This window comes from Ictalurus furcatus, chromosome 25 (genome assembly GCF_023375685.1).
Source record: "Ictalurus furcatus strain D&B chromosome 25, Billie_1.0, whole genome shotgun sequence".
NCBI classification, from domain to species: Eukaryota; Metazoa; Chordata; class Actinopteri; order Siluriformes; family Ictaluridae; genus Ictalurus; species Ictalurus furcatus.
Window position 1 is genome coordinate 12,817,900 of NC_071279.1, and position 25,517 is coordinate 12,843,416.

The 25,517-nt window shown below is 41.8% G+C and overlaps 1 protein-coding gene across 3 annotated transcripts; it reads right to left on the minus strand.

Annotated features, from left to right (window-relative positions):
• Positions 1–146: 146 nt before the first annotated feature.
• Positions 147–25,262, minus strand: slain2 (SLAIN motif family, member 2). 3 transcript variants are annotated; one of them, XM_053613823.1, is made up of 9 exons: positions 23,760–25,262; positions 17,100–17,242; positions 9,642–9,812; positions 9,326–9,496; positions 8,061–8,396; positions 7,728–7,865; positions 5,973–6,056; positions 2,892–3,099; positions 147–1,235 (listed from the first exon to the last, which is right to left on the minus strand). In XM_053613823.1, the coding sequence occupies exons 1-9, from the start codon at positions 24,242–24,244 to the stop codon at positions 1,169–1,171; spliced, it is 1,803 nt and encodes a 600-aa protein (XP_053469798.1). In that variant the 5' UTR covers positions 24,245–25,262; the 3' UTR covers positions 147–1,168. The 3 variants fall into 3 exon arrangements, with proteins under 3 accessions (XP_053469798.1, XP_053469799.1, XP_053469800.1); XM_053613824.1 differs by having other exon boundaries at positions 5,973–6,053; positions 23,760–25,261; XM_053613825.1 differs by lacking the exon at positions 5,973–6,056 and having other exon boundaries at positions 23,760–25,260.
• Positions 25,263–25,517: the final 255 nt, after the last annotated feature.

Here is a 25,517-nt window from a genome sequence, read left to right on the forward strand (position 1 = left end):
GTGGAGACAAGCTCACAACGAGAACACTTTTCACTTTCATTTTCTTTTCCACCACACTACACATCACAATGTCATCTCATGGCCCCCCACCCATTCCCCACCCATTCCCCACCCATTCCCCACCCATTCCCCACCCCTGAGTAGGAGACAGACAGATAGACTCACCGTCTATCAGTTTGTAATATGCTTTTCTTCCCGTAACATTTAATGTTTGACATCGAATGGGTTACAATAATTTGACTGCCAAATTTGGGACAATCACAAATTGGGAAATGACACAAAGTACCCACTAGGACATACAGTAATACCCATGATCCTCCAGTCCATGATTCTACAAGGTTACAATTCAAAAACTATTAAAATGTCAACCTTGGTGTATCTCATCGTTGTTAAATAAAACCCAGTGAACCCAAACCTTTTAAAACGTACAGAGCCGATTTGTCATGGATCCGTCAAAAAAAAAAAAAAAAAAAAAAAAAACACCTTTGGAAACGTAGCTTTATAGTTGAGGTTTAACATTAACATTCATAACTAAAAATGCAAAAACCAAACAAAAGCAAATACTGAGTCGGAATATATTCTGTAAATAATTTCTTTTACATAATGATTTCTAAATAAATAATTGTCACATAAAAATGACAAGACATTCCTGCTGAAAGACACTAAGGGGTTTGATCACCATACAGCCACTTTTTTTTCTTTTTTCTTTTCTTTTTTTAAGCTATGGCCATCAAGCTACACGTGGTGAAATACCATTAGAATAGTTTCACGTAATATTCCACCCTGCCAAGATTGCAACAGGCCCGTTACAGGGAAAATAAAATATGCGTGTCGCGATAGTCGAGGGTCTCCTTCCTTCACAGGGCGCAGAAGCAGAGCGTGACAAAGTGTTTACTAGTTTATTAGAGAGAGATGGGTTTGATCTGTTCTCTCTGGAGGAGCTGTTCAGTTGGGGTGTGAGCGCAGCCCTGTGGTAGAATGTGTACATCTCAGTCAGGTTCTTTGGCATTCACTGTTTTCCAGCCAGCCATGATATGCGTATCCTCACTGATGTGAGAATTTCCTTTCAGCGCTGATTGTATGGGGATAGTACGAGTGGAACTCTTGCTCGTTCGTGTTGCTCGGTAAAGTGCCAGGTCGGACAGTCCGTCTCTGTGCTGCAGGCTTCTCAGTAGCAGCCCTCTCTCCAGCTCTCATCCCTGATACCACTGTAGGTGCGAGGAACTGGCAGAGACCTAGAGGGTAAACACACACCCTCATGGAATTAGGATAACGCAGCTGAAAGCACTGCACATATGTATTGCACTTATTAGCATGTACAGTACTGCGCAAAAGTCTTAGGCACCATGGTTTTGTTTTTTTAGTACAAACTTTGTTATGGATTTTTATTTATCGAGTCAGTACAAAAAACATTTTAGATTCGCAAACATTAATTTTCCAGCACAAAATGACAAAAAATGTTTGTATGTCAGTAAAGAAAGCAGCAAATTAAAGTGGTAAGAGACACTTTTCAGACCCAAAAAAACAAACAAACAAACAAAAAAAAAACCCATAATGAAGGCTGCTGGGTTTTGCTACAAAATAAAGACGCGAGTGCAACAGTCAACGTCTCCAGAAGAACCGTGTCTTACAGCTCATTTCCTTATAAAACTGCACACGTTTCACCGGAGACTACAACCAAAAGGGTCATCAGACCAAATATTGACTTGGTTTCATTTATTACTGCTCTTTATAGTACTTTTAAAAAAAAGTAGAAACATTGAATTATATTCTTTTTTTGAAGGCATCTTTGCTCTACAGCATTTCTTTGTATGCAACTTTCGCACAGTACTCTACGTGTAAGCCTTGAGATGTTCTCCCATCGATCTCCTGAGAGCAGCGCGAACACCAAGGGATTGTATTTTAACAAAGCAGATTTCATGACTGTAGGCGGCTCCTATGTGAACGTGTTACTGGCTTTTTTAAGTGGATAAATTTCATGGCCTTGTCATGAAGTGATGGAAAACAGCTCTGTGCATCTAGACATTAAAAATATGAAGAGAATTTAATTATGAGGTGAGCTGGGAAAACCCACTGGATGTCTGCATCCAAAAATGACAGCCCATCGTTTGTTTTCTTGCTACACACAAATCTGAGAAACCGTAACCCATTTATTTCACTGCTGTCTTTCTGTAAAGATCACGATTCCTGCACAGTATAGGAACAGCTATGTTTAATTTTTCACTATACTCTGCTTGCATTTCCCCAACCTGCATTTACTCCACATTTTCTTTCATTTCTCCTTTTGGTTCAAAGTAGTTACAGTCACATGATGGACAGCTCTTGCTTTTATTTTCATGAGGAAGCGGGATTTTTTGGGGGGGGGGGGATCTTTCCAGGTGAAACGTGTAGGGTGAAGACCTCATCTGCGAGCGATCGGGTGTGTGCACACATCTATAACAAGCTGTGTGGTGTGAGAGAGGCAGCAATTCTGAGATCCTGCGAGTCGTGTAGTGTGAACTCGGTATCACAGAGCGTTGTGTGATGGAAAATGTCAAAATATCACCATGTGAAGGGTTTGCCCAGACCATCACACATACAGGTGGCAGTAATTATTAGCGGTTAGTGGTGTACAAAGATCAAGTTACAATCAAAAAAAAATTACAATTCCTTGGTGAGAGATTACAAGATAAAGTTACATAACCTGATTATTCAAAAGTATTTGGGTATCAAAAATACAAGAATATCTGAAGGTTCTTCAGGGCAGGGTTAATAGTGCATTTACTAAATGTTCAAGCTGCCATGTTTATTTATAAACATATTATAAAGTAGAAATGGTCCCAAAACATACAATATTTGTACTTTGGAGCTATACACCAGTACGCTGTGTGTGTGTGTGTGTGTGTGTGTACCTGCGCACAGGCTGGGCCAGTTTGCTGCGAGGCACAGGAAGACCCCCGGCAGCAGGGCCGCTGGGGCGAGGCAGAGCACTACGGGGCGGGGCCAGAGAGCGAGTGGGCGTGGTAGTGACTGAACCAGGATTAGACATCACCTTCATGGGCTGCCGTAGGGCGAGAGGTGATGGTGCTGCCGGCGTGCGCAACTTACTGCTAGGGGGAACTGAAGAGCAGAGAATTCCAAGAAAGAGGCATTAAAGTGATGCACAAAATCAAGTGTATTTAAGATTTAAAAAAAAAAAAACCAAAACCAGAATGCAAGCAATGTCTAAAAACCATTCATGTGGTCACTATGAATGAACTACAATGGATGGATCAGTTGTAAACCTCCAAATTACACTGGATGGACATGAATACTGAATCACACACACCACTTTTCTGTCAACACAACAGAATAATCCATGTGTAAAAGGACATCGAATCCACTAACAGACATACACACCACACCATCCGTTTATACAGACAAACCAAAAAAATTATACAAAAAAAACAAAAACAAGAAAAACCAACTCACAAGGAATCAACTGGTGTTCAATTAAAATGAATAAATGAGCTGCAATGATGTCTGATTATCACAAGCATTCATTAATTCACTATCCTCAATAAGAGTGGAGCATGCTGCTCCTCCTCCTACTAGTAGCAAAATAAAAAATAAGCAATCACACACACACAATATATAACATATATATAAATCACAATATGGAAAACAGCCAGCACCTCAGTGAATACTCACTGAAATCTGCTTCCTCTCCAAAGCAACACGAGAGAGGAACTAAAGATAGAAACAGGAGATTCTTGGGTTCAAATACATTCACAGCCAGTTGTTCACGGGCCATCGACTTCTGCGGCCCGCTAAGTGCATGTGGATGGAGTTTATTTCATGCAGAAGTGTTTTGTTTGCTTTCACAACACCTCTTTAAACTGCCCCCCTCATCGAACTTGACCTGAAGTCACCCATGTTATGGCTAAACAGACCCAGTAATGATCGATGTCAGACATATCGTTTTAAATTATCTTGCACCACCTGAAACGTCCAGGATGGAGCGGTCACTGAAGTTGAATGAATGAATAAACTAAAACATTAAAGCTACGCTGTGTAGGAATTTCTTGAGGTCATTCTTTCCTAAGTAGTACATCCGTGCACAAATGGTGTCCATATACTATTAAAGAATCATATTTAGTGCACAGAAGGTGATTTGGGACGCAGCCCTCGTTGAATTCTTGTTGAATGTGTACATTACCTGCCTCTCGCAACCTTCGGATTAAGACAGCGCGTTAGGAAATCTTCCTCAAATAGCGTTTTTCTTCCAGACAGAGAGCTTTAATATTTACGCACTTCCTCAAACAGGTATATTAACGTATTGACAGAATGTGAGGTGATGTATGGAAGAGAAAATAAACGCTGAAAAACAGACGGCGATGTTTCAATTGAAGCTCCTCGAGGCTTTTTTGTTTGTAGCTCGCGACACTCATGAGATCCCGTCAGATGGAACAGACAAACATCTCAGCGGAGTAACATATACTTCCTCACACAAATGCCAGCATGAAACCAGGAAAGCATCTCTGCAGCTATAAGAGGATCAACTTGTTAACAAGTTAACTTTCACTAAATGCAAAATAAATAAATACATAAATAATCATACTTTCAGCTAGTACTACATTTCAAATTCCTGACAGACTGACAGACTATATGATAATGTATTCAAACCAATGACTGTCTATAGGAGTGGAGAACATGGCGCCATTTACTCCCATTGGGTGTTTATGAAGCCTTGCGCAGTGGGTCAGAACATGAGCCATAGCATGAACAGACAGCTGCTCAGACAGAAGGCCCGTCTCTCGCCTTCACATAGTGATCTTGGACACGCCCCTACTTCATTCCAGCAGTCCTCACGCTGAGAGCTTTTACCTCAAGTGCAACTTAAGATGGCGCATTGAACACTATCTCAAAGTAGTAAGTACAGCGTTATTAGTGAATATGTAAAATGCTAAACTGTAGCCGTATGATTTCCACAGTCGTATCGATTTTACCGTCGACAGTAAAAGATTTTAGAGCTTTCAGTCATGACTTGCTGAGTGACCATTTGGCTAATCTTATGTTAATCAAAGTAAGTACAAGTAGCTAATGTAATGTACTAACTGAAAATATCATTCTAAACAGCAGTCAACATTTACACTCAACACAACATTTTTTTTTGGTTTTTGGGGCCCATCGCTCTCCACACTTCTCATCTAGCTTGGAAACCTGCAGTAAATTACCCATCTGAATAGAGAAGTCTGCTGAATTGTGCTCCTCTTGTTCTGTCGATGGAATTGGTTTTTTTTAAAAAAAAGAAGTAACTGGTTAAACTTATCAGGCTCGCTGTATTCGCTAATGTCATACAGTCAATAGAAAATTGTATAGGAACAGAAATGTAGCTAGAGTTAGCTGCCTTGGTTAACACCATCATTTCGTTCACTTGTACAACGAACTAGTTTAGTCAACAAAATGAGCAACACACAGGAAAAAGGGTCTGTTTACAGTAAAACAAGACATGGCTTTATTACACAACTGTCAAGAAGTTCAGGTGTGTGTTGATAAGTGCGTGTGTCTTCATGAGGCTTCACTGTCATGTCCAAAACCACCGTCACCTCATTAACCACGCCCCTTTTAAACACACTTATCTTAAGAAAAAACACTGGAGGAGGAGATATCAAAAAAATTATTTGTGAAGATGGAGCTTGTAATGTAATTTGAGCTTTCCCCCATTCACGAACATGGAAATGGGAGGGGTTAAATATACTGTACTGCAACCAGCCACTAGAGGGCCTCAGAGATATTTTGGCATCACCAACATCCACTCATACACAATCATTATTCCACAGATAGCCATCATGACTTCATAACCATCAGATCAGGAACTTCTTCAAAAGTCCCTGAACTCACTGACGGAGAGCTTCTACCACCACAATATTAACTCAAAACAACTTCCTGATAACCCAGTGGCCAGGAGTAGGCTGTGTATAAATCCAGGCTTCAGCTATCGATTGTTTTACCTCGTAGAGACGTGGGGCTCTGCAGCCGCTCTTTGGGTTTCGGGGAGGCGCGCGCCGGCCCGGAGAGCCTTTGGTGCTGCGCTGCTGGGAGACAATCAGGAATCATGGTCTGATTCAGGCTGGCCTAAGGTCAGCGTTTAACAGAGTAACCATCGACACACTGATTCAGGATCAGTAAATAACATCATGTTAAAGAGGACAGCCTATAGAGGGACAGCCAGCCAGCCAGCATGGGGTTTTAATCTGATGAAGCAAAGTGAGGGAGCCATGCTTCCACTAGACACAGAGGAAAAACCGTTATCTAGCCAAGGAGTCACTGCCCACTAGAGGGCGCCACAGAAAAGGAAATCATTTCACCAAGAGAGGAAGTGCCAATAACATAGCCAAGCTACCTTTAGAGAGGAAAAAGAAAGGTAGGGTACAGGGACAAGGACGGCATGCTAAACAATAGCAAGTGGAAGAAAGAGAAGGATAGAAATAACATGGGACGTTCCACCGATAACACACTTAAATTTCGGCATTTGACAAAAGTACCTATAGAGTCCTGTAGGCGTGTGTATACTACGTTTATCAGTCAAATGAGCATTACAATCCAACGTTACTGCGTGCTGAGATCAGCTGTCTAGCATTTACAAAGACTATTTTATTTCTGCTTACAGCATCGATTATTCTCAAGACTCTACAGTCAGTCTGTGTCCTAACAGCTTTCCTTCACGTTATTACTAAATGAAGCATTGTGACGTTTAAAGACAAATTAATGTTAATTACATTTCTAAAATCTTTTCCAGAAAATTAACACGATAAATAGTGCCATGAATTAAGTGACATGAAAGAAAGGAGTACAGAATGTGGCAGTACAGAAGAAAAGGTACTGAGTATGTAGCTAAGAAATTATAGTAATTATAGATAGTAATATTTAAAGTTATGCAGAGAAGTGCTCCAATAGCCAAAGGTGAAGAATAACACTTGAATTCACTGGATGAGTACATTTTAAATACCACCCACCCCCTCAGGAAAGTGCTAATTGTGATTTTGTTTTCAATTTGAATCTGTGGAAAACATGATTTGTTTCATGTTTCAGTTTTCATCGCTGATTCTCTCTTTAGTATAAACAGAAAATTCATCAGCAGCAATTTGCAGAATAAGTGGCACTCGTGTGTATGTACTGAACAGCAGACAGAAATTAATTTATTTAGTTAATCTGACTGTGAGGTGCATATACCCTCACAGTCCACTTTATTAGGAACACCTGTATACCTTCTCATTTGTGCGATTACCTAATCGGCCAATCATGTGGCAGCAGCATAATGCGTAACATAATGCAGATACAAGTCAGTTAATGTTCACGTCAAACATCAACGGAGAAAAAGTGTGATCTCTGTGACTTTAACCATGGCAGGGATGTTAGTACCAGATGGGCTGATTTGAGTATTTCAGAAACTGCTGGGATTTACACACACACCCCCCCTAGAGTTTAGGCTGTACAGAATGTTGCAAAAAACAAAAAGCACTGAGTGAGCAGTTATACATTTTATGGATTGTGCTGCTGCCACATGATTTGCTGACTGGATAATTACATAAATGAGCATAATGTTCCTAATAAAGTGGACAGTGAGTGTACATGTACTCACTTTATGTCTGTGTCCATACTCTCTAGCAGAATGCAGCAAACAGGTAATAGTGTATGTCAATGGCCATGACCTTTGGTGTGCAACTTACTATCTGATTGACCCATGTGTGTGTGTGTTCACTCACTGGTTGACTGGCTCTGGTGTCGTGGGGATCCGTTTGGCACTTGCAGGTTGGACTCACAGCTGCGGCTGTTTTTGACAGGTTCGGCTGCAGGGCCGGAGCTGGAACGTGTTAGGTTTGGAAGACTGCGCCGTAATTTCTCTACACACACATATATACGTACACACACACACACAGACACAGGCACACAGCAAAGATCAGAGGCATCAGAAGTATTACGCACATTCCCAGGTTTCGGCTATAAATGTATAAACACTGTAATTGCTTTTGCTGCTATTAAACATTTTCCCTTCCCATCAGTAAAAACGTGCTCAAAACATGTCGAACCCCGCCTACCTTCGTTCTTGATGGAGTTTGTGTGGATTTCATGGGCATGGCCCTGCAGTGAGAGACGGGGCTGCTGCAGGCGGCTCATGACCGGCTGTGGCGAGGCACGGGTGGGTGAACGCGAGCGTGGAGAGTGGCGAGGTGAGACACGGGGTGAGACGCGAGGCGAGGGGCTAAAGCGTGTGATGGGTGGGTGGTGGTAGGCCATGGGCATTGCTGCCTCCTCGTCATCCTCCAGACTCTGTGCGTCCAGCTCCTGATCGCTGAGCGTGCCACGCCTCAGGGACTGGCATGACGAGCCTGAGCTGCGACGTGACGCTGTGGCAGCGTAATCCTGACGTAGGCCTGGTGACACACACAGCACGAGGAGTTTTATACAACACCGTACGATCACAAGCGAAGGGTGATCAGGGAGAGAGGGAGAGACACCGATATCACAGTCCTGAAACAGGTAACAGATTTCTACAACATGCAAGCATGAAATCTGATGAATATTGTTTAAATAAAACATTCAGCAAGTTTACTATGAATAAAAAAAGGTCATCGGAGTTTGTCTTATGGCATGTTATCATCTTGGATGTTTTATGCAACATGGACAACAGAAGACTGAAGTGTTACGGTTTGGTTGCTGTGAAAATAAATCACTATGTGGCAACGGCAATGCTCAGAGCTCTAATATATGTCTTGTGTTGAAAAAGGAAAAAGAAGCTGAAGTAGCTCATCGCTAGTTAAAGCAGCAGGTGTAATTTCTTGAGCTGTATGTGAGGCGAGTTACAATTGCAATACATACATTAAAAACCACACAGGCGGAACTACATAGTTCCCCATATTATTGAAGGCATTATCTTGCTTATTACTCAAAAGCACATTTAAAAGGAATGCTTCACCCAAAAATGCTAGTAAAAGCCCGTTAGCGCAGTTAGATTCTGATTTTATCCTAGTGTTATTTTGAAACAGGATGTTTAACTGCCAGGATGTTATGTAATTAGCGCAGTCTCATGATAAAAATGTAACCCTGACTACCCCAGCTTGTCTACTTCACACAAAAATGCTTTGCTCTGTACCCAATATACTCTCTTGCCCCTGGGCCAGTCTAAAATATAAGGTCAGAGTTTTCGATTTGCTGCACAGACCATGACAGCAATCATGATGACAGCAGAAAGTAACAGAAAATGTTCAATGTTACAGAAGTCCTAAATTATAAATCTGGACAAGGCTTGGGGTTGCAAAACAATCATAATGTCAATTTGGGGGCCCAAAAACCCCACACTCACTCTCCTCCTGCATGCGGGCGAGAATCTGCACATCGGTGACATCATTGAGCTTGTAGGTGGTAGAAGATCCTACAGAGTCCTCGTCCATCTCAGAAGTACTCAGCTCACTGTCCACTGATGACTGAGGGCTTACCGCGGGGGGGTTTCTGTCCACCGAGCCACGCTGATGACCTGCAAACACACACAACAAACACAAATATAAAAACAAACAATCAGCCTCTGCTTCACTGCAGTACTTGTTGCGTTTATTTCCAAACAGCGAATGAAATATGAAGGGTTGAGGGCTTGTAGTGTTGAGATGAATGTTAACAGGCACCTGTGCTACTAGGCAGTACCAGCTGCTTGACGATAGGCACTCTGGAGGGAGTGGAGGAAGGCGAGTTGAAGCCACTGCTGTACGGGCTGTTGGCTGCGTTTGGACTGCATGAGCTTCCGTAGGCCATCTGAGGGCTGTAGGTACTGCCGTACAGACTCCGCCTCTTATTCGCTGTGGAGGAAGAAATATAGAAGAGATGGAATCATTTATGAGGAACATGAAGGTTAGGCATTGCTCTATTGATGTAATTTCCACTGAAACAGGAATTCAGGGAAGGATGCATCGAGTGGCTCCTCCCCCTTTTTAAACAGCCAATAGCGTTTAGATTAGCTAACAGCCCGGGCTAAGCCGTACTTCACAGTTACATGGATGCGAGCCCGAGCAATAACGATGCGTTGGATTCACTTGTGGAGGATTTCTCCCCACCTCCTTCATCTGTTCCAGCAGACCTCGCAGAATCTTCTACCGATGAAGAAAATGAACCTTTGGAGCAAGGCCGTATCAATTTGAGCTAAGGACAGAGGGTGACTGTTCTAACGAAGAGGCAGACGGTCACAAAGCTGTGAGCTGGCACAAATACCTCCTCCTTGCAAGTGGATGATTTCAAGCCATTTCATTCTTCACCTTCTTAACAGATGGTAAACTGAATTAAACGTGACACATATATGACCCGTGCTTGCTGATATGATCTCTCTCGCTCGCTCGACAATGACGACTTCGGCAGGGTGATTTTTATAATGTTGGGGGCCAGAGAGCATTTGATTGGACAGAAAATCTGATGAGAAGCTGAAGTGCAGAATGATGTCATCAAAATTGTTGCACCGTACTGGTAGTATAGAGCGAGACTGTAAATTTTTAACACGCAGATCTTCTAAATACAAATTGTGTCATTGTTTTGGAGTGCACCAGCTTATAGATAACCTTAAGGTTAACATAATCATACTAAAAGCCACAAAACGTACATTTTTGATTTGATGGGGATGAGACAGATATTGACATCTAAAGATAGTGAACACTTCTCTCACTGCCGCTGAATGTGTCAGCATGACCATGCGCTTAAAGTCTATTTAAGCAAATGACAGAGGCAAGACCAACACAGAAAGCCTTTATTGGTGTGTCCAGTGCTTTAACAATAGACTCTATTCACTCCATATGGGCACAACGTACCTCGCCCACACACACACACACACAATGTAGCCATTTACTATGAAACACCATGAAAAGCTTTAGTCATTTACGCTGCAGTAATGAAGCTGAACTCTTACTGAAAGTCCACTGCTAGTGGTATTAAGGCTGGCCTGGAGAGCCTAAACTCCCAAAGACTTATTGAGGCTCAGAATCATATCCCAGTAGCACTGATGGATACACTCTCACATGACTATCCACACACTCTCAGCTGGACATTCAAGAGGCCATTAGAGTCCATTTCCTTGCCTCTGCATCCTCCACACTCCTTCCACTTCCTCTGTTTTGCTACTCGACATCTCTAGTCGTCTTCTCCATCTACATTATTTAGGGACAGTGGGCTCTATAGGTCAGCTTAGAAAAAAAATAAATAAATAAAAATCACTAACACACAATCCTCTGCATGCCCAGCTCTGCTGAACAAATGGCAGGAACGTAATATTTATACATACAAATTATTTATGAAGGTCAGTACTTGGAATTAATGCTGTAATTGCTTTCACTATCAGAGTCGGGCAGAAACACACACACACACACACACACACACACACACACACACACACATATACATTATATACATACACACATACACGACAAAATCCTGATTTTATAACCGTGACGCCATCGGACAAGCCCAGCACAGACAGAGTCTGTGATAAAGTTAGAGACAACGGCTGTGCTGTGTTTTCGGCTGTATTTAGACATAAAATGTGCTGCTCCTCTCTGCCACTCACTGACCTGCGGCAGAAAGCAGGCTCTCACGCTTGCAGGGCAGCACTGGACACTCTCTTCTATGGAAAGTAGATAAGGTTTGTCCAAAAAGTTGCTAGATTTGTTGTGAGGTGCTTTTTTAAATAAAAATTAAAAGTTGCTAAAGGGCTCTGAAAAGAGCTGAAAAGGCACTGTTTCTGTTAAACTGAGTGAGTGAATTGCAAGAGGAGAGAGAGAGAGGGGGGGAAAGAGAGAGGGAGGGAGAGCGGGGCTGGGAGAGGGAGGGAGGGAGAGAGAGGGCAGGAGAGAGGGAGGGCTGCAGCAGCGAGTCATATACTGAGTGAAAGGATTGTATTTGTGTTCGATCAATAATAAACACTAAAGTTATTTAGCGATTTTGTATTTAATGACTTTTTAAGTCACTAGATAAAACACTAGATAAAAATGCCTATTTTTAAAAAGCCAAATTCAAGCGCTTCAAGCACCTTGTATGAACCCTGATTATGGGGCATGACCTCTGGCCTAAAGTTGACTAAGAGGAGTGTATGTGTTCACGTCTGTGCTTGTATATGCGTGTGTGTGTGTGTGTGTGTGTGTGTGTGTGTGTTAAAGAAGTCTAGACGGAAGATTTAACAGGAAACGGACTGACGAAAGGAGTCCTAATCTGATATTTGGGAGAAGCATAAAGACGATTGCAAAACTTCAAGAGTTATGCAAAGACATTTACTATCACAGATGAACAGAACACTGTATAAACTGTATGCAGACACTCGCAAGCACACAACGTATAATATACAACAACCAAGTCGGATATAAAAAGGTCAAAATAGACTGTCCAGTGACATCTGCCTCATATTATCTCACTGTGTCTGTGCACTAGTGCTGAGCAATATGAAGATACATGAAATGTGTGAAATTAAGCATTACTAGAATGTCACAACTGCGAGATCGTTATAGATCAAGCTAACAGCCTTTCTTTGGGGTAAAAGAAGAAAATAAGATGATGGATTACTTGCAGAAAAGGAAAAAAACCCCAACAATTTCCACATATAAGCATACAGATCCAAATACCTTCCTACAAACATAAGACCGTTGTTTCCATCCATATGTGGATTAAAATGATGGCCTTTCCAGACCAGTACAGTTAATGGCGAGGTCTCTTCTCACAGATGTTACAGTAAACCGACACAATCGGACACCATCTATCTATCTGACTGACTGTGTGTGAGACCAGAGCACGATATACATTTTAAAGAAATGGCAGGTAATATTTTGACTTGAGTAAGCAGCACAAATGAACTGGAACTGGTTTCCTCGCCTCCACAAACCCTAAGCGAATACGTCTGCAGGGTCTATTAGTGAATAAGCAGCTCGGCCTTTCTGTCTGTCCAGCTCACTGTTAAAACGCAACCGAAATAACTTGGATAAGCAAAGCACCAACCTGTTACCAAACTATTATTCTTCTTTCAAGGTAAACATAAAAATGAGCTAAAGAAGCAAAAATACTTCTTAGAATTAATATTTAGGACTTAGTGCTGAGAAAGTGCAGTAAGGTTGTTAAAGAGAAAAGCTGACAGCCACTGGGAAGAACACAGAGACCTGAAAGCAGAGTCAGAGAAAGATACAAGCACAAATGAGGGGAGGTCACATGGAGGAATATATGTGTGTGGGGGGGGGAGGTGGGAGAGAGAGAGGAAGAGGAGGAAGAGAAAGATACACAGAGAGAAAGAGGTGGGAGAGAGGAGGGGGAGGCTGTGTAAGAGTCAAGGCAGGAAACACGGATGTGGAGGAAGAGAGCAAAAAGAAATTATAGAATAAAAACAGCAAGAGTTTGACTGAGAGCACGGAATCAGAAATATAGACCAAGCATAAAAGATTGAAAAGAAAGGGAAAATGGAAAGAGGGAGGAAAGAGAGAATGTGTGTGTGTGTGTGTGTGTGTGAGAGAGAGAGAGAGATTCTCTCTCTCACACACATAAAAGGGGTTCCTTTATTAAATTCAGCCCCATCTGTACTGATGTATTTGAATCCTTTTATAAAACTATTCAATTATTAGGCTGATTATTAAAATGTGTACAACATTCTGGAGTGGTTTATTCCTGAACTTTCCATGGACAACACACGTTCGGTCAGTGTTGAATTCATTTGCAGGCCTTCTTGTTTCTCCAGTTATTAAGGTTTGGATTAAAATGAGTGACTGCACCAATACCAGTTGATACCAGCAACAAAAATGGTGGATCATTTTTACATCAGAGAAAACATCTTTCAAATATCGGATCCTGTAACAATGAGCAAAGACGGGAATTAGATTAGAAAATAAATTTCTTTTTGACACTGGAAAATGTTCAGATATAAGGAGACTCGACTTGGTTTGATTATATTATATTTATAAAGTAATGCAGTCTGAGCAAATATGACTGTAAGGACTGTGCAAGTGTAATCCGGAGTGACTCAGTTACTGTAGATCATGCTTATGCTAAAGAAAGCAAGCACTCGATCAGAAACAACCCTGGCACATGTCTGCAGACACTCGAGTACTCGACACAGGTTTGCTTTGAAATGAAACCTGTCCACAACATTGCACAATGTGTAAAATCAAAGCGCAGGACAAATGGAGTTATTGACTCCTAAAAGAAGGAACCGATTCTGAACAGCTGAAACGAGTCGTTAGTGATTCCAGACTTACTTCCTGTACTAGCCTATGTAGGTTTGTAATAAAAAGCCCCGCCTCTGGTCTTCATCGGCTGCTCGCTGACAGCAGTATACCAATCACAACACTGGGACCTCCGACCAATCAGAGCAGAGTATGCTCTCTGAAAGGAGGAGTTATGAGCACATTAAAGTGTTTTTTGATCTTGGATGCATGAAATCTATTGTATGAGAGCTTTTAAACAAAGTTAGGCACGTTTCAAAACCATAATAGGTGCACTTCAAGAGAATTCCTGCCAGTATCAATCTGATCTATCGGACATGCATCATGCACTCGCATGAGTCTCAAACCAGTTGGTGGTGAAGTTATTCATCAGCAGAATAGCTGTGTGTAAACATATTACTGTTCAGTAATAACTTCTGAACAAATACAGACTAATATTATAATGATAGTGAATATATAGTAATGGGGAAAACAAAATAATTATGAACTATACACACAGTTTAAAGCATAAATAAGTTTATAATCAAAGTTCATGCAGCTGGATATTACGTTCGAGTCCTTGTTTTTTCCTCTCCATCTTTATCCTGTCCATCTCTATTATGTTATTCAACCATAGAGCCATGCCCACTTTTATATTACACACAGGAGTGTAAAAACAAGAGACTGGTTACCATGGACTGAGTAACACAAACACAACACAACACACACACTCCCCAGACATCTTACCAGGAAAGAGAAAATTCATCTGTGACTCCGCAGCATTCAAAGGCATTCACGGCACATTAAACTCGTCTCAGTTAATTCACTTCTCTTGTTGTCAAAAACACCATGCTTTTGTCATCCTATGAACTACATAAGACCTGCAATGTCGGAATCAAAGGGCTTATAACCGACATGCGTAAACAGGAGAGATAGGGCAAATCGTTCAGGCTTCTTTTCTTTATATTAAGCAACTTACTAAAACCCAGTGGATTACAGTCGAGTGATATGAATAAAATATTGACAAATATTGCAGCATCATACATCAAGAAAGATCGTGTGAAAATTAGAGTAAATTTCGTTCAGTTCTTCGCATTAGGATGGTCATTGTAACTATTAAATCATGCTGCATGTCTACACGTTAACTTAAACAGACTAGTTTGAGCGGACAGGAAGTCCACTCAAACCACCATGGTGAGCTGAAAAGCATCTCGTCTCAACAGGAATCTGAGCAGCAGCTGTTCATGGCCAGAGATTTTACAGTTCGTACAGGATTTCGTCGAAGATTTTTTGTGATCGTCGCGCCCAAAAAAGTTTGATTTTGCTGTGGCTTTTTCAAAATATGTGGAGTTTTTGTGCTTTTTTTGGTGGAAAACTACTCAAAGTGTTGTTTGTTGGTAAACGAGACCTTTTAGCTGTACTCGTGTTCGACGCACGTGAATTGAAGAGGGCTTTTGCCTGAATGCGCGTTGTGACGACGTCACGTGACACGCCTCGGCCCGAACCTGCGGAAAATCTGCTGTAACTTTGAAAACCTGCAAGCTCCTCCGAATATTGCGACGTTTCCTTGATTTTGTGTTCATTCCTGTGATCACAAAAACACTAAATCCTGGAGGGATAATGACACTAAATCGTTTTGATGACAGACTTTGGCTCAGGCATTTCAGAATGACAAAAACAACATTTGAGATGCTGTGCGACGGTATTGGTCCGCTGGTTTTGCTTTTCTGAACCAATTATCCAATCACATGATATGTTGAGGCACATTCACAAGACTTTTTATTATTATTATTATTTTTTTTTTAAATGCACATTGAGGAATTTATTCGGTAAATGTGTTTCCATCCTAGTTAATCCGCATGCCTTCTTATCGAACAAAAAAAAATATCCGCCTCAGTTGAGCGTGCAAGTTTTTTTTATGCGCATTTTGGAGATTTTATTCACATCTGGTGTTTCTATCCAGTGTTTTGTTTTCATGTGATATCCCAAAATGAGTATAGAAATATGTAGATGGAAAGACGGCTAATGAATCTGAGGCTACAGTAGGCACAGACTCAAGAAAACCAGACAGGCGACGTTTTCTAATCTTCTTTTGTCCAATCAAGGAAATACATTAAAGTGGTCGATGAGTGTATACAGCTCTTCATCAGTCAACCATACTGATTTATTTATTTATTTATTTATTTATTTATAATCAACAACTGAGCTACCAAGCAACCAATGACTTCACCCACACATGTCCATGTGGCTACAGAAGGACGTGTGGACCATGTCCAAAATGGCACTACTTCTGATTGAGCCTGATCTCTACAGCTCGAATCTAAGTGTGTGAGCACATTGTGGAAGGTCGTGGTGGGGAACTGAATCACACCGAACGTTTGTAGACGCATGGTAGTGTTACGATCGTAACAGAGTAAAAATGGCACGGACACCTCTCCCAATGATCTGAGCTCTCCCAGAACTCCCTGACCGTTCCCTATAATTAGTGCAAGAACACACACACACACACACACACACACACACACACACATAAACACACACACACACACACACACACACACACGGATGTGCGAGCTCTTAAAGCAGAGGACAGGGTATAGTAAGCTGCCAGCCCACATGCTAAACACAGACTCAGTGAGAGGGAGATGGGAGGAAAACAGACAAAAGAACCAAAGTGGAGGAGGAGAGGAAAGGAGGAAGAACAACCTCTTTAGCAGTGAAGCCTAAAAATAAATAAATAAATAAATAAATAAATATTTTTTTTAAAAAAGCAAGTGAGGGGGAAAAAATTTTAATGAAATTCATGGGAGCGGTGCTACTTAAGCTGGGAAAAAGAGATTAGAGATAGAGAAAAGCACAAGAGATGACAGATTGGTGTGTGTGGGTGTGTGTGTGTGTGTGTGTGTGTGTGTGTGTGTGTGTGTGTAGTACCGGTCATGGTGAGGTCGAGTCTGTGGAGAAGGGAGCGTTTGGCTGACTCCATGTCAGGGCTGGGGTTGTCCAGGGCTTGTCTACACCACACGATAGGACTGAGTGCTTTCTGGAGAGGGCTGTTCAGCTTTGCCTCATACAACCTAACAAAACACACACACACACACACACGCACACGTAAGTACTACAGTGTATACTTTTATAGAGTAGGAATGCCAATCAGTCTCTGCTAGTAAAACGTCCTAATAAAGCTAACATTATAAACAGTAATGACTGATCCTAGTTCAGTATTTGCGCACAGGTTTTACTCAACAACACAATATTACATTTACCAAAGCCCATGTAGTCAGTTGAACTTAACCACTTTATATGAATTAACTGATATTTACGTTCCCACATACAGCGATTGTATCGCTGCAAGTCACCAGTCACTGTACTATGTAGTCACCAATAGGCGTTCTTACTAGCAATGCACCGAAAGGGAAATTCAGGGCAGAAACTGAGAATTCAGGATGCGTTTGGCCGAAAACCAAAAATGTAAAAAAACAAACAAACAAAACAAACAAACAAACAAAAAAAACCCATTTTAAAATAGTTTTTTTAAAAATAATTGCATTAATATTAGACTCGTCATTTTATGAATCTAATGAATGTGAATATGAAAAACTATAAACCAATAGAATGATCACACTGCTATTGAAATGAACACCAAAACAATAGTAAATATATTATTCTCCATTCAGCTCTGCAACAATCAAATTTAACAGATTTATTTTAAATCCAATTATCCAAATAATGTAGAGTTCTAGAAAACTATTATGAGATGCAAAACAGCAGTCAGGTAATGAATTAGGCCTCTGTTCTGTTTACGTAAACAGATTTCCATATGAATGAAAGATTATTGTGCAAAACCACAGCAATGGAACTAAAACCAAACCTCAAACTGTAAACGACAGATGTAGCCTCAAGTCAAGAAGAAAGGTTTGCAGGGCTACAAGAATTGTAATGTAACTGCTATACACACAGCAAACTGGACAGCTTTCTGTTTGAGCAAAAGTTGCAGGTTTGGGCGGCTGTGGCTCAGGTGGTAGAGCGGGTTGTCCACTAATTCTAGGGTTGGCGGTTCAATTCCCGGCCCACATGACTCCACATGCCAAAGTATCCTTGTGTAAGACACCGAACCCCAAGTTGCTCCCGATGGCAAGCTGGCGCCTTGCAAGGCAGCTCTGCTACCACTGGCGTGTGTGTGTGTGTGTGTGTGTGTGTGTGTGTGTGTGTGTGTGTGTGTGTGAGAATGATAACCAGTGTAAGGTTAAAAAGAGCACTATATAAAGTGCAGACCAGACCAGGTTTCTCTTCAAGAACAAAAGTTGCTCAGCTTTCTGCCAGGAGAGACGGTTCCTCTCCTCATCAAGAACATGAGATGCTGCACTGAATAGTCTCTCACTCTCTGTGCTGGTGCTTGGGGCAGATAAATACCTGCGTGCAAGGGTAAGCGTAACTGCGCTCGTTGTGGCACTGCTGCGGGTCGGGGCACTTTCCTGTAGAATTTCATCAAATCTCGTCAGGAGATGCATTCATTCATCACCTCCTGCTCTGCCTGGATCATTCCCTGTGCACGCTGCTTTTTCTCCTGCGTCAAAGTAACCTCCTTTAAATTGTGGATTTAGTAATATTGCAATGCAATGATAACTGTCGGCTTATATATTAAATATCGGTTAATCCCTAGTTCCTACTATTGGCTGCCATAGTAACGTTCATCAGTGGGTGGTGCAACTAGCAGTCCACTTTAGACAACAAACTAGTTTTCTTGCCACTAAAATGAAACATTCTGGAGCGAGAGAGCTTGTATATAAATTTCACCAGAGTAAATATGAATCATATCTTATGAGATGAAGGAGAAGCAGTCGCTGCAACCAAGTCTCTACAAATTTGTATAAAGTTAAACTTTTCTCAACTTTGTCATATCACTGGACACGCCCACACCTAGTCGCCAGCTCTCGTTGTACGAGAACGGTCTCTGGTTGTTTTGTCGCTGCGAGTCGCTGTATGTTTGATGCTACGTTCACACACACAGTGATTTTATCGCTGCGAGTCGCCAGTTGCTGTACTATGAAGTCGCAGGTAGGCGTTCCTACTACTGTATACTACAAAGTAATATGGGTGCCGCAACTAACATTCGACTTTTGACAACAAACCAGTTTACTTGCTGCTAAAATGAAACGTTCTGGTGGGAGAGCGATCTTATATAAAATTCACCAGTGTATATATGCATCATATCTTACGAGATGAAGGAGAAGTGGTGTGTGCTCGGCTGTCTTCCTGCGGCAAAAGCACAAGTGCCATGGATGACGTGCGCTCTACTGTCTTCACTCCCATAGTTAGTCGCTGCATAAAGTTAAACTTTTCTCAACTTTCCAAGTCACTGGACACGTACGTCCACATCCGTTCGCCAACAGTCGCTGTCGCTCATGTCTCCAGCTCTCATTGTAAATGAACAGTCTCCGGTCGTCAATGGTCTTGACACTGCGAGTCGCTGAATCTGTGAACGTACCTTGAACATTACCTTAAGACGAGTGACGTGACATCACAGACATGAACTCCGAGCTAAAGAATGGTGTATACTTTTCCTTTAGTGAATAGTCTGGTTTATTTACCTACAGGATCCAGAGAATGTTCAACTCTCTATAATCAATGACCTGTGTCAAATTTGGAGAAATATCGCAGGAGCTCATTTCAAGCTCTCTGACTCTCATTAATAAAATTATAGGATAAATAAACTCAGTGTGTGAGAGAGAAAAAGAGAAAGAGAGATCTTGACATGCAACTCTTCTTTAAAACTGTTACACTAGCAATGCAAAAGTCTGCTCAGAGCACTGCTTAGCTTCATGAATTAAGGACACAAGAAGCTTCTTAACTCTGGAGGCCAAACAGAACAGTTTTGATTACAGCAGCATTTCTGGCATCGGTATAGCAGCCGTCTGTCTGTTAATCCCCTGTGATGGTAATTCAGGATTACAGCATGACTCAGTAACGGAGACCGGTACTCACGCTGCATCCAATTTACCTCAGAAGTCGGAAATCAAAGTGACATCATTTTCTCTTAGAGCTATAAGGTGAGGGGGAAGAAAAAAAATACGGACCCGCCTCCATCTTGGTAACGAGCTTTTTAGATTATCCTCCTCAAATCTGTGTAGTCAGTGTTATAGATTTAACAAGCGAATATGTCTGTATTTTGATTGGTCCAAAGCAAACATTTTATACAGTGTAGAGTACAACTCATTTAAAGGGAAGATGTGCTAGCTTGTTTACTGCTGATTTGATGTCACTCCCTGAACTCGGGGTTAGGCCTGTCACGATAATTACGTCATCGTCTTATCATACGATATACGGACGTAAAGTGGCGTAAAATGGTCTTAAAATGACAATAATATAGTTTATCGCAATTATTTCTGGGACGATATATCGTCCAACAAAAGTAGTTATCGTGACAGGCCTACACAGGGTTGAGGAGACTGTCCCGAGTTTACGAGAAGGAATTCAGAGTTGAATTGACTGGCGGTTTCTTTAGTTTTTCCTAATCGGGGGGTTAGTCGAATGCGGCATCCATCTAATCCTCCTACAGACAGAGCGAGAGAGCGAGAGAGAGCGAGGACAGTATTAAGTGCTAATAATGTTAAAGGTCATTGGTGTCAGTGTGTAAATGTCAAGATAACTGGAATTGGATTTGGAAAGGAAATGTATTTTTGGAACTGGAAATATTTACATGTAAAGGGACTGTATTTCTTTAGTACTGATCTTATTACATTTATTCTTTATTGTATTTATAGCGCAAGTAGTACGTGTTTGATACATAACGGACACTGTTTTCTTTAAAAACTACAGTGCTCGCTGATGCTCAAGGTTTCAGTATTGGGTAGCGGAAAAGAAAACGTGGCACCGTGTCGTCTCTACTACCGTCGACTGCAAGATGTCTTCATGGTGATCAGTTCCTTCATGGTTATATTTCATACTACTGAATGGTTCACTTATCTGCCCTGCCTGACAAGATCGCAAGCTGCCCTCTCTGCCATCGTTATCTCATCACGTTCCACACTGAGAGACGTGTTAAACACGTAGAGTGACAAAGTAGTTTTTAAATTTCATCACTGATCTCATCGTTGAACCTTCGTCAGGCGTGGCCACAGCTGCTGCAGGGATTTCCCACATCCCCTGAGCTTCTGCCCAAATCCACACATACAAGCTCAAGTTCCATACCCGTTACTGCCACAGTGGAAAATCTGTACAAATTCTGTGGAAAGCCTTAAAATACACGCAATGGAAGTGACTGAGTTCAGACATTTCAGACACCTCAGCTCATATCTCTGGTTTCGCAGTAAAAGGGCCGTACCTTTTATAAGCATGGGTTATCTGCGAGAGTGGTCATAAAGCACCAATATACTAACATAAGTTACATATATAAGTCACAGTGAAAGGTCATGTCGAATGGCACCAAAGGACACCAACCGCGTTCCTGATCTATCCCTGCCTTTTACTGTTGAGCACCTGTTTTTGTCAGCAGCGTTGTTTAGGACAAGATGGTCGCCATGAAGCTGTCTGACCGATCTAATAATAGTTTTCTATATTCTGTCTACATCAGGGGGTCTGAAACTTTAACTGTAAAATAAAATCCCATTCACAATGTGAAATAGCAAAGATTACAAGAAAATGGTTGAATCCAGAGCTGAGCCACCCACTGTTAATGAACAGATGGATAGTACGCATATATATTATGGCTGAGATATATATATATAAATATAATATAATATAATATAATATAATATATATATATATATATATATATATATATAAAAAAAAAATCAGCCAGAACATTAAACCTATCTCCCTTGTGCCACCAAAAGAGCTCTGAGCTGTCAAGGCATGGACTCCACAAGACCTCTGAAGGTGTGCTGTGGTATCTGGCACCAAGACGTTAGCAGCAGATCTTTTAAGTCCTGTAAGTTATGAGGTGGGGCCTCCATGGATCAGACTTGTTTGTCCAGCACATCCCACAGATGCTCGATCGGATTGCGATCTGGGGAATTTGGAGGCCAAATCAACACCTTGAACTCTTAGGAATGTTCCTCAAACCGTTCCTGAACAATTTTTGCAGTGTGGCAGGGAGCATTAACTTATGTGGCGACTCAGTACCATAATCAGTGAGCCGTGATGCATTGTGTGTTCTGACACCTTTCTATCAGAGCCAGCATCAACTTTATCAGCAGTTTGTGCTACAGTAGCTCTTCTGTGGGATCGGACCAGACAAGCTAGCCTTCGCTCCACACGCGCATCAGTGAGCCTTGGGAGCCCATGACCCTGTCTCAGGTTCACCGATTGTCCTTCTTTGGACCACTTTCGGTAGGTACTAACCACAGCATACCGGGAACACCTCACAAGACCTGCTGTTTTGTAGATCTGACCCGGTCATCTAGCCATCACAATTTATCCCTTGTCAAAGTCACTCAGATCCTTACTCTTGCTCGTTACAGGTGCCATCGTAATGAGACCATCAGTGTTATTCACTTCACCGGTCAGTGGTTTTAATGTTATGGCTGATCGGTGTACAAGTGTAATGGAAACTGTCTTTCTCTCAACACAACAAAAGAAATAAATATTTACCCAGATTTGGACAAAGTGGACATATTGAGTACTAAACCTATACGGTTAGAGTTTTGTTGAACTGATGACAGTGTAACGTCTGCAGTATGTCCACAGGATGATAATACTGGGCAAATACTGGAAGAGCTTTGTTGTAGATTTGTTGAAAAACACTGAGGATTTTCACTGTATGATTACGTACGGCGAGGACATGCTGATAATCTGTGACAAGTGTATACTCATGAAACTTTTTAAAAGAAACAAATTATATATATATATATATATATATATATATATATATATATATATATATATATATATAATTTAGATATTAGGCACATTATCAAAGTATGTCCAGTAATAATTTGGCTCTCTTTTTTTTCCCCAATCATGTAATTTTTTTTTAAATTATGTATTATTCAACTCTCTCCACTCACTTAACACATTTAATTAAAATGAGAGGTCATTACACATAAGGTGACATTATTCCTGTGACCTGTAAAACTGGATAAATAACTACAACAGCTCAATAATACTTAATAATAATAATAATAATAATAATAATAATAATAATAGGCTGTGATTTCCTGATCACTGTAACAAGTATAAGCCCCCCCCTGAGGATCCCTGGACCAAGTTTCAGAGGCATGGTGCTAGAACGCCAGACTAAAATTCAGATCAACCCCAGACCAGGACATATTCAGGAATATCTGTTGCTCACTGCAGCCTCTTTCACATGCAACTGACTGCTCAGGAAAGTGACATTCGTAAAGGAGCACGCGCGCACACACACATACACACACACACAGGACAATAAAGGAGGGAGAGATGAACTAGTGCACCACCAACTAATCATTAATGACGTCATCTGTTTGAAACCCCGACCCCAGGAGTGTGATGCTTTTGGCGTTTTGTTTTCCTTGTGCTTGATGACTGGAAACAGCCGCTGTGCTAAACTCCAAAAGAATTTAAGGGTGTGATCTCTCTCGATCTCTCTCTCACACACACAGTTTTTTGACTCACCAGCTGTCTTCGTCCTCGTTCAGACAGTCCATGTCCTCGAGATCCAGGATCTCCACCTCGTCCAACACTGAGGACTCTCGGTCCTCGTTGTACTCCAGAGACTCGCGGTGGTAATACGGGCTACTTCCGGTGTTTGTGGCAGCGGGAGAGCCGTCGCAGTCATAAGCCGAGCCGTACGAGCCATGGTACGAGCGCCTGGGGCTCAAACAGCGCGAGTTCTCCAGCGGCGCCGCTCCGACGAAGCCCCGCATGCCGCCGAACCCCGCCCCGGTGAAGCCCGCCAGCCCTGCAGCCACCGCTCCCGCTGACAGCCCCGAGTCGTAGCCGGCGCTCAGCGGTCTGGCATTGCCCGCTAAGCCCCCGGTCGAAGACAGCAGCGCGGAGCGACTACGCAGCTGCTCGTTTTGCTGCTCGAGCTTCTTGACCAAGTCCTGAAGCTTCCGCACCTCCAAGTCCGCGTTGATGTTCGAGTTGATATCCTCCATCGGGAAGAAGGAGCGCTACAGCCGCGGACAAAATGGCTTCCTAACAAGTCAACAAGCTGCCCAAGTGTTAGTCCTAAAGTCTCCTAACTGTACACCGACAATGACGCAGCTGTAAAGTACGTTCCTATGCGTGTGACCGTCATCTTTCCTTAGTAGTTAAACACACGAGCGGCTTGGTCGCCATCTTTACCGTCCGTCAGTTACCAATTATGGAAAGCGGAAAAAGCTGACATGTGACGTCATCACGCAAGCAAGCAGGAACGAGCACGTTTTGGGAGTGACGGCTCACGCGAACGCGCTTTTTTCCTTTTCCTTTAAAAACAAAACAAAACAAAAAAAATACCCCAATCCATAAACAATTGGAGATGTAAACGTTTGCCCTCACACTTTTGTAGTCACTTAAATATATAATGACAGTAATTAAATAAACAAAATCAGTGCTATATAATTCTGAAAGGATTCACATACAGTATTTCTAGTATCATATATACATTTTATGACCAAATCTATGTGGACACTTGACCATCACACCCATATGTGATTCTTTCTCAAACTGCTGCTACAAAGTTGGAAGTAAACAATTGTGCAGGATGTCTTTGTATAACAAGTTCCCTTCACTGGAACTAAGAGGCCCAAACATGTTCCAGCATGACTATGATCCTGTGCACAAAGCCAGCTCCATGAAAACATGGTTTGCCAAGGGTGGAGTGAAAGAACTCTAGTGTCCTGACCTCAACCTCACTGAACACCTTTGGGATGAACTGGAACATTGACTGCACCCCAGACCTCCTCACACATCAGTACCTGTCGTCACTAATGCTCTTGTAGCTGAATGATCACAAATCCCCACAGCCACGCTCCAAAATCTAGTGGAAAGCCTTCCCAGAAGAGTGGAGGTTATTGTTACAGTAAAAGGGGAATGGAATGTTCAACAAGCACATATGAGTGTGATTGGGTTTCCACAAACTTTTTGCAGTGTAAGCTTTAGGCACCCTATTTTTTAAATAATTTTTAAGTACAAACATTGTTATACAACTTTATTTTATGACTTTACATTATCGAGTCAGTACAAAAATAATATAGATTCCCAAACATTCGTTTTCCAGCACAAAATTTAATGTTACAGAAAATGTTTGTAGGCCAGTAAAGAAAGCAGCGTATTAAGTGGTACGTGACACCTTTCAGACAAAAAACATAATGAAGCCTGCTGGGTCTTGCTCAAAAATAAGAAGCAAGCGTGACAGTCAAAGCCTCCAGAAGAACCGTGGCTGGT

Coding starts and splice junctions, on each gene's coding strand:
- slain2 (XM_053613823.1), bottom strand. CDS start 24,244: ATGGAGGATATCAACTCGAACATCAACGCGGACTTGGAGGTGCGGAAG. Junction 8,397..9,325: donor CGCCCGCATGCAGGAGGAGA/GTGAGTGTGGGG, acceptor GTGTGTCACCAG/GCCTACGTCAGGATTACGCT. Junction 3,100..5,972: donor GAGCCCCACGTCTCTACGAG/GTAAAACAATCG, acceptor TCTGCTCTTCAG/TTCCCCCTAGCAGTAAGTTG.